The following is a 13,067-nucleotide window of genomic DNA, read 5'->3' on the forward strand; positions in this document are numbered from 1 at the left end:
CTGGTTTAATGAGATCTTCCTTAGCATGCCACTCAGACCACCACTGTCACAGTTACCACTGCAGGGAGATGGAGAGATCCCCCAAAAAACAGTGTCATACAGAGGGACAAAGTCTCAGTGCGGAAAGTGCCGGAAGATCAGGCGTGACCCGATTTTGAGTCTGCATATCCATCGCCCCATCCTTAATAAGATGGGCACGGTTACAGCGCAGCTGACCGGTCCACTGCAGAGCCAAGACACTGAAAATCATTTTCCAACTCTCTGAGTGTCTTTTTTTTCCGCTCCCCTTCGTCTCCTTTTCTTGGCTGCACATTTCTCTGAGGTCTCAAACAAAACGCGGCTGGGGTAAAAACTCGGCTGAACCCGAGATCAGCTTGGGGGCGCAGCCGCTTGTGTAAATGAAATTAGACCCGTTAGCCATAGCTGTGTTCTCTCTGTTTTGTTCATCCCTTCGCCTGCCTTATCTAATGGCACCCGAGGAGAAGTAATGACTATGTTTACGACAGGCTCAGAGAGGGACTGACTCAGACAGTTTAGAGGAGGCAATATTGCGCGTCTCCGGGCCCAGGAGAGCTCAATGGAGTCACAAGGGTTATGAAATTATAAAAAAAAATAAAACGAACTTGAAAGGAATGTTGTTGAAACAGCACTGGCCCTTTCCAACCCTGGATGGGTTTCTGTAAATGTGTACTGTGGAAGCTGTGTTTATCAACCTTCGGAGACCCAGTTGCAATGGAGCCAACAAAACAGAAGTGTATGGAAAAGCAATAGTCTGGGAGCTTCAAGGAAACACGAGAGCATCGCTCTTCAGTGCTCTGTCCATAATTTCATTTGCGATCATTCTTTTTCTTACAAAAAGTAGAAGCAAACATGCTTTGGCTTTTTGAAATAAGGCATATGGACGGCATCTGGACAGTTACAGATGAAATATTCTGACTCCAGTGATCCGTGCTGCTCGTGCACAGGAAGGCAGTCTGAGGGCTCAAAACATGAATAAACTGTCAGCTTCTCTTTGGTGCTCGGGTTGCTGGGAGTTTTAAAGCGATTCCTCAACGTGTTTTGTTAATGTTCGGAAACGCTCATTATCGCCTCGAATGATCACAAATACAGATTGAGTTAGTTCTCACCAATTTTAAGGCATTCACTCTGCGAATTACTTGCGCAGAAATACATCTTGCTGAGTCTTCACGAATACAAGCCCGGAAAATTCTCCACATTATGGGGACTCGCCTCGATTGAAATAGTGTAAAAGGTTGTGAAAAGCACATAGAGGATGGGAGGATGGGAGGGTGGGGGTGGTGGTATGGTGCGCTATGGTGTTTCTCTCACTCCGACTGGCAAATTGGTCTTGACCTATTTTCCCGTGATTGCGCTCGCAGAACCGTGCCGCGCTCTGTCGTCTGCGGTTAATTCCGGGCCTTTGCGTGTTTTCGCCAAATGTCTCTGTGTATCCGTGTAAAGAGACGGAAGCGAAGAGCAGATGCCACTCTGAAATGCGCGTATCACATATTTTTGTGCGCCGACCAGCCCTTACTGAAGTGGTACACTGGAGCCTACGTCTCCATCTGCCTGAAGAATACATATTGCATTGTCAACAGAACCCTCAAAACATTATGAGAAAGTACTCTTCACTTGACAGTTGGTGAAAAAAATCCGACGCTGCTACTTGAACAGGAAACTGCATTTCCGAAATTGCTAATACAATTCTCTTATTTTGTTCAATGTCATTTCTGCCTGCGCTCTTATGTGTTCAATTAAATTCACGCCTACAGTTATGAAAGGCTTCCGTAAAAATAACGTTTTTCTTTTAATAACAGCGAACGAAAGAAATGTACAGGACCTTTGTGACATGGCTAGAAGGTGCTCGTTAATCATATTTAACCTGTGTATTTCTAGAGAATTCCCTAATTAGATTGTTGTCCGGGTGTGATGAACCACAATAGACTCTGTGGGTGGCGGACTCAATGATTATTGATTCAAGCCATTATTAAAGTTATGGAAATGAAGACAGTTGTGTCAATGCACTGGTGGAATATAATTATTAATGGAATGTATTTTTATCTAGGTTTTTAATAAAGACCCGCTGTGTCATTGAGACGCAGCATCAAATTAAAGTGCAATTAAGAAAAACGTCCTTATCGCCAGCTGCATATTAGTCCCTGTCTCCCCACGGTCACGTAACACCTGTCAACCAACCCGTGTCATCACAAATTACAGTTTCTCTCTCTGTGCCTGGGAAATGCATATTATAAAGGTTCAAACGTAGGCCTATGGCAAAATGGCACCCAGGAATAATAATGGATTAACTTGGAGGTTTGTCTTTAATATAGTTACAGCTCTACCGTGTTTAATGGCCAAACCTACTCTGCGTGTAGGTTGTGATATTTACCGCCTGCCTTGCTTTCTCACAGATCCCCAGTTTGCCGCTCACATCTTCCATTGCCCCACTGCGCCTTTCACTCTGCGCAGCCGAGGCTGTGTGCACAACAGCTAACGCGCCCGCTGTGCCGCTGTGCCCGCTTTATAGGTCTCCGCATGAACCCGGTTGCTTGCGCGCTCTCAGGTGAAACCGGCGATAAATCCAACCGTCGCGCGTAACGAACATGAGGCTGGCGCTCCGCCAACCGTGGCGCCAAATCCTGCGGCGCCCCATCTAGAGTTTTCGATGAGATTTTTAATTACCCCCGTGTTCAAAGCGCTACTCCGTCGCTGCGTGACCTCCCGGACAAAATGAATTAGCGTAATTAGCGAAGATGGCGCGATCCGATCCGGGCCGCAAACTCTCCCATGGGACCACAGAATCGGTCTTTGTTCCCGGGAAGGATGAACCGTTACATGTCACGGTCATGTACCTCTCAGGTGGAAGTGTGTGCTAATGGAATGAAACTCTTATTTAATTTGAAAAGTGTTAAAAACACACACCCACACAATCAAAAGGTCCCATTAAGTATTTGACATACTAGTAATTTTATTCACACCTGTGCTTAAAACACTACTAAAATATATCATCACAGCTTTATCATCCATGCATTAACTAAGATGCCTCAATAAGTAATTCAGTATACATTTTGTGCCAAGCAACAACTACAGTACAACACAGGATGTAAGAGACTTCACTTTCATATTTTTATTTTTGGTTATATATAAACTAATAAATGTTTTTTTTTTTTCAATGGAAGAGACATTTCTGACATCTATTACAAGATGTACCTAATATATTTATTCTGTTCCACTTTGTAGAGGAAAATAATATAGAAATTGGGAAATGCACCAAGCTTTAGTCGTTTGGTCTTGATTTTTTCTTCTATCTACTGCTATTCACCAATAAAACTGCCAGTAATATTGTGTTTAATATTGAGTGTCTCTATTCATTCCAAAAGAAATACATAACGATCATAAGTTATTGAAAAGATTTATGAAAATCAGTAAATTTCATGTATATGTTCTTGATAAAAGCACAGCAGGGGCTTGCCGTTTCCAAGTTTGTGTCAGTCATGCTTTTGCTGAGTAAGAGTTTATTATTTGATTGGACTTTAGTAGAAACAGAGGGGATTTGCTTCCAAAAGGCTTTTGCAAGAGGTCCCTGTAGCACAGATGGGCGATGCATAAAGGACATGGGTCCAAGGTCTGGCTGACTCCGTAATGCATGTCTCAAACCCCAGAAGATCTCCGCCGCTGTAGTTCTCACAGGAACACGGCTAATTTGTAACAGCCACCTAAGAAAATTCGACACTCTTTCCACTGTCTCTCGCCTGCGTTTCATTATCACAGCAAGTAATAAATGCTCTTTAAGACTCTTTATTTCCGTAGCTTCATTCGACCTGCTCTCAGACAAACGGGAAAGTTCTGTGCGGTTTGACCCAGAAGAGCCCAGCCTGTATAGCTGAACCACCGGCCCAATGCCCAGCTGTGTGGCACCCTGAGAGATGATGTTGAACATGGACCACGTGCCCTCGCTGATTAGGAGGTTACATGTGGATTTCATCATCAAGGCAGAATTTTTTTTCCTCAGTGCGCTGGTTTAAGACCTTTGCTGGCTGCATGGCCTCAGCCAGCCGTCAGAGGGCTAAACAGGTTGACTTATCGTCACCATCGAGAGAGATGGAGGGTCGGCTCGAAGCCCGCCTCCTCAGGGGGGATATTGCTCACTGTGTTTCGGAACTGGGATCCACCATGATGCTGCGCCCACCACACAGAATGCAATGCAAATGGCACTTCAGCCCCCTGTGTGTCACGAAAATACATCTGATCAGTAAACACAGAGCCGACGTCGTCAGCGTTGCGATAAGTAATGCGATGCTCTCTCTGCTGCTCAGTGCTGTGTGCTTTTGGACGCCCCATTGCGGAGGGTTGCCGCCATAGCTTGTGATCCATTCGCATGGGACAGAGAGAGTGACACAGCTCTGCAGACCATGATCCATTAATAGACACTGGTCTGGGAGCGTTGTTAGTCTTGTCTGACACTGTTCCTCATTTAACTTGAACGGATACACTATTGTGCTGGAAGTCGCTCCGGATAAGAGCGTCTGCTAAATGCATGGAATGTAATGTAATGTAGACATGGTACGGGGATGGTTTGGCAGGGGCGCTTACAGACCCTCATGTGTGCTCCGTTTTGGCCCTTTGGTCTTCCTCTGTGTTCCCTGATGCTGGAGCATGCTCTCACACAGACACCATTAATCACATGTTTGAGAGGGGTGGGCAGATGTTCTCGTTCTGCCTGTCTGAGTCAGGAATCAAGCTTAATTAAGACATTTGTTCATAAAAAAAAATAAATGTTTTGATGGGGCTCGCTGATCTCAGCTGTGAGACTTTGATCCCTGATTGCTTCCAGCTCTTTATTTTCATGGACCTCTGTGAGGGAGGCAGGAAATGTTGCAGAGCGAACAGCCCGAACGAGAGGGTGAGTGCGCGAGCACCGCACCCCCGCGTGCACCAAATCCTCAGCGGTGAGGTCAGAAAAATGATCCGGCCACTTATGGGTGTTCCTTTCCATTCGGTTATCACCAGCCAGACATCTGCTCATGTCCTGCAGTGACAAACAGATACTCGCACACACACACTCACACACACACACACACACACGCGCGCGCACTCACACTCATACTCTTAATACCCCTTTTCACTTGCTCACACACACACACACACACACACACACACACACACACGCGCACTCACACTCATACTCTTAATACCCCTTTTCACTTGCTCACACACACACACACGCACTCACACTCATACTCTTAATACCCCTTTTCACTTGCTCACACACACACACACACACACACACACACACACACACACACACACACACACACGCACACACTCATACTCTTAATATCCCTTTTCACTTGCTCACATACACACACACACACACATACACACACACACACACACACAACTCCATCCACACAAACATGCACACACTCACACTCACACTCTTATACTGCTCTCCACACACAATCATACTCTTAATACCCCTTTTCACTTGCTCACACACACACACACACACACACACACACGCACACACTCATACTCTTAATATCCCTTTTCACTTGCTCACATACACACACACACACACACACACACACACACACTCACACAACTCCATCCACACAAACATGCACACACTCACACTCTTATACCGCTCTCCACACACACTCATACTCTTAATACCCCTTTTCACTTGCTCACACACACACACATGCACACACGCACACACACACACACACATACATTCACACTATCAAACCCCCTCTCCACACACATACACATACACACACACACACACATGCATACCCTGTAATCATCCACTCATCATTATGTTAGCTCATGCTCATTTCAAGGCCATACTGCTACCTTCTCCTACCTCTCATAGCTCTCCTCTGCTTCCCTGCTTAACTCTCCTTCAAGGCTCAAGATTTCTTACATTATTTACTTATTCATGTATTTATTTCATTCATCATGTCTTTCCCTTCGCAGGCTGGATTCATAAAAGCTGCCGTTGAGGGGAATAATATTCAGAGCATGTTTGTGTTATGCGGGGTGTGGAGTCCTGTGGTGCTTTAACTCAATTTTTTCTCTCTTCTTTTGATCCTTTACCTGCAGGGGGCTGTTTGCGAGTCATTACACAGAGACACACTACCTGGAGGATGGAAGTGCGGTTTCTACCGGCTCCCACAACTCAACGGTAGGCTGGAAATCAGGGGATTTGTCTTGCTTGGTGTTTTGATGCTGTGGAAAAGCACTGGTGATTTTGACCATTTTTCAGACCAGCCACATAGAAAGGAAGCTAGGCCAGGATGCAGTGTATTCATAACATAGTAAGGAGCAGGGCTTGTAACAAAAAGGTTGCTGGTTCAATTCCCCACTGGGGCACTGCTGTTGCACCCTTGGGCAAGGTCCTTCACCCAAAATTGCCTCAGTAAAACATCTAGCTGTATGAATGGGTAACATGTAAAAATAATTCGCTCTGGGTAAGAACGTCTGCTAAATGACAATAATGCAATGTATGCTACATGCAGTGGCGGTTCTAGCTTGTATGGTGCCCTGGGCGAACCCCCTCTTCAGCCCCACCCCCCAGCTAAATTGTGTGTCTATCCAGCCCCCCTCCGCTAACAACAAAAAAATCACCATTCTGCACTAACTGTAAATTTTATTCAGACATTTGGAACATTTGTTGCACAGTTAAATATACATGTCATTACGCACAATTTATCAAACTTTCAGAATAGGAACCAAATGAACCATACAACCTCCTTGGCTAATTCTAGGCATAAGGCACCCCAAAAGACTCAATATATCACAAAAGATACAAAATATCAGCATAATATAGACATCTTTTAAGTTAGCCTACAGCATTCCCCTTACTGAGCTCAGGACCTAGTCAATACAATCACAGAAAACCTTTATGATGTCACCTCAATGAAAGTCAAAACCAAATCAATAATGTGCTAGTTAGGTTGTAATCGTTTTGCTGCAGGCTACACACATTTTCGTGATGAAACTGTGAAATTATACCCAATCAACATAGCAACATAGGCTAACAACCATAAGTGTTATACTACCCTGTTTCATTACATGCATAATATTATACTCATAAAGAGATGACATAGCTGCATACCTTTATCTTTTGTGTGTTTTTCCTCTTCTTCTTTCCTCTTTTTCCTAAGCTGGGCATCTGATGGCTTAGACCTTTTCTTATCCATTTGTGTTGATTTGGCACTTGAGCATCAATACATTACCCATGCCCCAACACTGACAACCAAGAGTCAAGACTAAACCAGTTCACCTTGGTGGTGTGCAGACTGGTTTTATATTATTCTTAATGATTTCACACAAACCAGAAAAAATGCAAAAATATGTCTGTGAAACTATATATTCACAGTATTATGAATGATTTGTGGTTTATTTGGTAGCATTTCGTAGTGTGACTGATTTTACTAATTGCATTAGTACTGTTCAAAGTTAGAGGTGCACTATTTGATAGATTTCCCCGCTCTCCCTACCTTGGGCTTCCAGTGGGGAGACCTGAGGTCAACCTACCCCCTACCCCCATCTTCTGAGTGGGAGACCTTCCCAGGCAGTAGCCTTCCTAGCTCACATACTAGAATCAGGATGCCCACTCCGACAAGGTTAATTGACCCACAGGGTGACATGATATCATTGACATGACGTGCAAATGAGTGATAGAAAACCGTTCACGCAAATGTCACCATTACGTTTTTTTTTTGTGTGGGCGCCCCGTGCTGCCCCCGGCAAGATGCCACCTTGGGCGGCTGCCCATGTCGCCCATAGCTAAATCCACCACTGGCTACATGCACAATAAGTGATACTGCATGTATGCTGTAGCGTAAAACTTGCATTTGGGTTCATCTTACAGGCCACATTAGGAATTATAGATAGTATGCGGTTGACTATTTTATAGTCTTTAGATTTACTGTATTTTTAGTACTTTTTTTGTTTTCCCAAAGTGTTCTGAGGGCCTTGTTCATATTGTGCAAGAGCCCCCAGGCACTTCTGGACTGTGCTTTGAAAAGCCCAGTGCTGGATGGGCTGTCTTTTCACAGAAAGGAAATATATCAAATATTAGGACTTCCAATAATAATCTTCTCAAAACACGTTTGGATACCCAACTTTGAGTTTATACAAACATTTCTTTGTCTGTGAAAGTGGAATATGCTTCTTTCCAGTCCACTTTCTACGCCCACGGATTTATGTTTGATGAAATACAGATTTATGAAATGAAGAAAGTGTGAAACCCTGGGAATTAGCATATTGCTTGTATGGTGCCTTCCCATAAAGAGCATGAACGGTCAAACTTTGGTCACATTCAGCTGAAGAGTGGCAAAAAAAATTGGAAATTGGCAAGCACCAAGCACACGCACTCACTTATAATGCTAATTATTAACTGTAAAATATTCATGATGTTTGTCGCATTCACAAACAGATCTCCCCCTAACGGCTGATTCTCAGGAACGTGGCGCTTGGGGTTGTTTTCACTGTGCTCGAAGCTTCCAATTGTGAAGCCAAACAAACTAGGGGAGGAATGCTATTTGGATGTAAGCTGAAGACAAGCCCACCCCACGCTGCCTGGATGTGTCGCTGACCCTTCCTACAGTACGGCATTGTAACCAGACTGCAGCACTTTGTCTGTAGTGGTCTTTCAAGCAAGGAAGAAGCAGAAGAAAATGACCCTTCACCGCGTTGGCCAAGGCCGTTCGGTTGTGTGGGAGCCGAGCTTGGGTTACATTACGCCGTGTGAAAGCGGACCGATTGTGCTGCCAGGTCTGATCAGGGTCAGTAAAACCATTCGCTGGGGTTTTTCAATGAGGGCCAGCCGCAGAAAGGAAAGCTTTGACATGCAACATGTGGCCTTTCTGGCCTCTGGTCCGTCACTCGGCCCGGTTGGCCTCGGCACAATTCACACACTGTCCGAGCCGGATACTGGGATTGCACATTCTGCGTGTTTTAGTGTACATGATTTCTACGAGTTTTCCCAAATCAGGACTGTCTTATGTGTTTTTTTTCTCTAAATTAAAGTGTGGTTGATAGTATTTGCTTAACACAAAGGGAAAGCCCACACATCTCAGCTGTCATGATTTTGAATTTTCAGCAGTTTCGAATCGCAGGCTTTAAGAGGCAGGGGGCCAGTCTTCAAGGGGGTTGAAAGAGCAAAAGAACAAAGTGTAACAGGACAAAAAAAAAAAACAACGAGTAGAAGACTCATAAAATATACAGCGCATTGGAAAGAAACGTTCAGCTCCGTGGCCATTAAACACACGCGGCGTGAACAATGCTGTGCATTCAGCCCGAGGACCACGGTAAGGCGAGACCTGACGGCACACCTTTCCTGAGACATCATCATCTCTGGCCACAGTGGAGAGCGCTGCGCAGATTCCAGGGGGGAGGCTGCGGAGCCCGGCGGAGGGAGGGAGCTGTCTAATGCAAGAGAGCACCGACGCGCGGGGGTCAGCGTTAATTTCGGGCCTGATCTGCTGCCAGACTCGCCATTAGCGCGGGACAGAGAGAAATAAGGCCTGCCCTCATTCACTGGTGACAGAATCCAGCTCTCAGGGCAGCAGAGGCCTCACTTTGACAAGCCAGTCTTCATTAGGGGCTCTGAGGCTTTGCTAATTTACTGGCCCGTCATGACAGAGAAGGCTCAAGGCTCAAGGGGGGTTGGAGATGGGGTGTGTCGGGCGGACGGGTGACAGTAACATATCATTTGAGCTTATAAGTCACGTCTTAACATCACCATCCTTCACCTTCAATTCTGTATATTTTACTGCCCTGGTATTATTGCATGAATGGTTCTTTATTAAATAAGTGACACACAGAAGGCCCTCACATAGAAAAATGCTGTTATTCCATGTATGAACAACACTGGCAGAATTAACTAAATTTAGTAGTTGCCCAATATTAAGTACCTGCCTGGAAGTCTGTAAACATAAAGGGAAACCTGGCGTAGTTCTGCTCTGCCATTTTAAATCCTGACCATTGAACTGCTGAGATTCGTCCCAGCACATCTGCATTGATGATAGTGCTAACTATTATAGCATTGCATGATGGATTGACACTGGTTCACATCTGGGCTGTCGTGATCCACATGCATATTCTTGTGCTCGCTTTGTAAGTCACTCTGGAAAAGAGCATCCGCTAAGTGACAAAATGTAAATGTAAATGTGCAATTTGTCCCGAAATTAGCCTCACATAGACAAACCTCACTGTAGGGTTTCCTAACAGCTCATCTCCTCTTTGTCCTGATTTTGTATGATGGAAAACGGCAGTAAAGTTCCCTTGGCAGAGAGGGTAATGGTCTGCTGCTGGTTCATATCACTCCCTGCTTAGAGACAAAGACTATTTACAGCCACTTTAGTACTACTAGACGGAAATTATGCCATTAAAGGACATGTGGTATGTGTCAATGTAAACGTTAAGTTTAGCACTTAAACGTCATTTTAATGCTTTCATATTTAATGTAATAAGTCTGTCAAAGTTTTTTTTTTTTTTATCCTGGCCATTAGCGTAAATCTGCGATCATTTGTACTGTTGCCAGGCACTCCTAGTTTGCACATATCAGAGAGCCGCTTGACACCTGTGTTTCCTCTAACAGAACCTGGAGGACATGGGCTGAAATAGGTTACAAGTGAATTTCACGCTGACACTAAGAAGCGTTTTCTCCTCATTTTTACATTTGCATTACTGGCATTTAGCAGTTGCTCCACATCAACTTCCATAGGTAAAATTTTTTACACGTTATCCATTTATACAGCAGGACATTTGCTGAGGCAATTCTGAGTTAAGTACCTTACCCAAGTGTACAGCAGCAGTGTCCCAGCAGGAAATTGAACCAGCAACCTTTTGGTTACAAGACCTGATCCTCACCATTACACTCCATTGTCGCTCAGTGCAGTTATAAGTGCACATAACAGTTTACCAGTGTCCATAGTGTTGGCAAAGGATTATAGAATGTTCAAGACCAAACCATACCCAGTGCCGACAAGATGGCGCGTGAGCAAGTCAAACAGCGAACCCGCTCCGAAAACACCAGCAGTGAGTATTTCCTCCTGAAGTTCAATGTTGACTTTAGGAGGGGAATTTTTCCGCTGAGAGTCGGGCCCGCGCAGCGGCCCGTCTTAGAGAGACCTGGCCCACTCAGGGAGGAGAGCCATGCCAGCCGTAAGGTTGGGGGGAGCCTTGTTTTCACTCAAAACCAGATGCTTCCTCCTCCGGCAGGCAGTCTGTGTCCTCACGTTCCTGCCGCTCTGGGAGCCCTGAGAGGCAGGCAGGTGGCCTGTGGCAAACCTGCTGTGTGTGAGTGCTGTCTCAGACCTGGCTGGTCAGTTAAACCTCTGGCATACGCCCCGCTCATTCAGTGGGTTGGAAAAATAAAAACCCTGTGTTAAGGCTGTTTCAGACGTTTTTTTTTTTTCCACCGTGTGGACAGGACTTTTTCTCTCAGGTTGTGGCGCTCTGTGTTAGCCCTTTACCATGGAAAAGGGCTACCACATTTACATTTACATTTATTCATTTGGCAGATTCTTTTATCCAAAGCGACTTACAAGTGAGGCAGACTACAACAAATAGCCATACAAGGAGTCACAATATTAGAGGTGCTGCATGGCCGAGTTTCAATAGTTGGCCAGACAAGGTGCAAGCTAGCAGGTAGAGACACAAGTGCATTAAACCATTAAATCTGAATTTTTTTTTAATCAGTCTGGAAAATGGTTTAGCCACGGTGCCTGTGTGACTGCCAGCATAGAGGCGTTAGGGGCTGGCCACACACAGCAGGTGCTTTACCTGGCCTCCGCTGAGGTACCTGAGATCTCAGTCACAGGCTTATCTTTGACATGAAATACCAACAAGCAGATAAAGGGGAAAGGCCTTTGTTCACTCTGAGCAATACTGATTAGCATCAGCCCTGTTAGAGGACTGTTCTTTGCTCTAATGAGAGCTGCATTATCATAGGCGACACGCGCGGCATTCACTGTTGCTTCACTTTTCATCTTGTTGTATGTTCTCATTTTCTTGCACCCCAGTTCCTCCAGTAATGATGTATGTGCATGTTGCACGTGCCCGTGTGTGGGTGTTTTTGAACGCAAACGTGCTGTGTGTCCATGCTTGTGTGTGTTTATGCACATACATGTTTATTGTGCTAAGATGTGGCACGAAGAGTTCCAGGGAGATAAGCAGGTCTTAGCTGGGATCTGAGTCCAGTTAATCCATCACAGGTTTTTTTTCTCATGTACTCTGTATTTTGTCTTGCTCTTTTTCTTATTTTTACCTTAAAAGCCTGCCTAGGGAATGGTCTAGCTTCAGATAAAAACACTTAAATACACATGTAAGATTGTTTTTCACATTAAACTTACTATTTAATTATACTTGGCCCTTTCAAATGAATTAATAAGTAAATGAATATTTTTGAATAAATGAAGTATGTGTCTCTAGGAGCCCTTCCAGATACAATTTTATGCTTTTATGCTGAGGGTTTGCTACTTTTTGCTAGTTTTCTGTTGTGTGAAAAGATATTGAGTAGATAGTACTAAACAAAACAATTGCGTTTTTTTTTTCATACTTTGTAAATGAATGTAAGTAAGTTACAGTATGAATACCAGCTGATTGAGCCGGGTGATGGATTTTTCCAGGTGAATTGCTACTACCACGGAGTGGTTCAGGGACATGCCCATTCCGATGTCAGCCTCAGTACCTGCACTGGCCTCAGGTGAGTTTGACTGCAGTGTTCTGGAAAAACCACAGCCCGGACCTCCAAAAAAAGACGAGTTTCTACAACAGTAATAACAATAGTAAACCATTACTGTTAGGTCTAGTAGGTCCTTGTGGTTCACTAAATCAACCAATGATTTGTTCACATCTCCTAAAAGGAAGGGTAATTTTATGTTAATTATGGTCATTCTATCCATACTCACATATTAGTGTGCTTCTGCTGTAAGGATAATTTGACACATTTAAAACTGCTCTTAAAAACCTCAGCAGTTGAACATGGATTTATAGTATGGAGTAATAAACCAAAACTGTGTACAGTGATGAGGAACATTCAGCTTTAA

At 44.4% G+C, this 13,067-nt stretch overlaps 1 protein-coding gene across 1 annotated transcript in view; it reads left to right on the forward strand.

The window, feature by feature from the left end:
* Window positions 1-13,067, forward strand: part of LOC118773531 (disintegrin and metalloproteinase domain-containing protein 12-like) — a 78,933-nt gene that overhangs the window by 32,794 nt on the left and 33,072 nt on the right. Inside the window, exons 4-5 of the mRNA XM_036522514.1 lie at window positions 6,109-6,190; window positions 12,648-12,724. Of these exons, the coding sequence (XP_036378407.1) occupies window positions 6,109-6,190; window positions 12,648-12,724 (159 nt within the window). The remainder of the gene's footprint in view (window positions 1-6,108; window positions 6,191-12,647; window positions 12,725-13,067) is intronic.

This window comes from Megalops cyprinoides, chromosome 1, assembly GCF_013368585.1.
Source record: "Megalops cyprinoides isolate fMegCyp1 chromosome 1, fMegCyp1.pri, whole genome shotgun sequence".
Lineage (NCBI taxonomy): Eukaryota > Metazoa > Chordata > Actinopteri > Elopiformes > Megalopidae > Megalops > Megalops cyprinoides.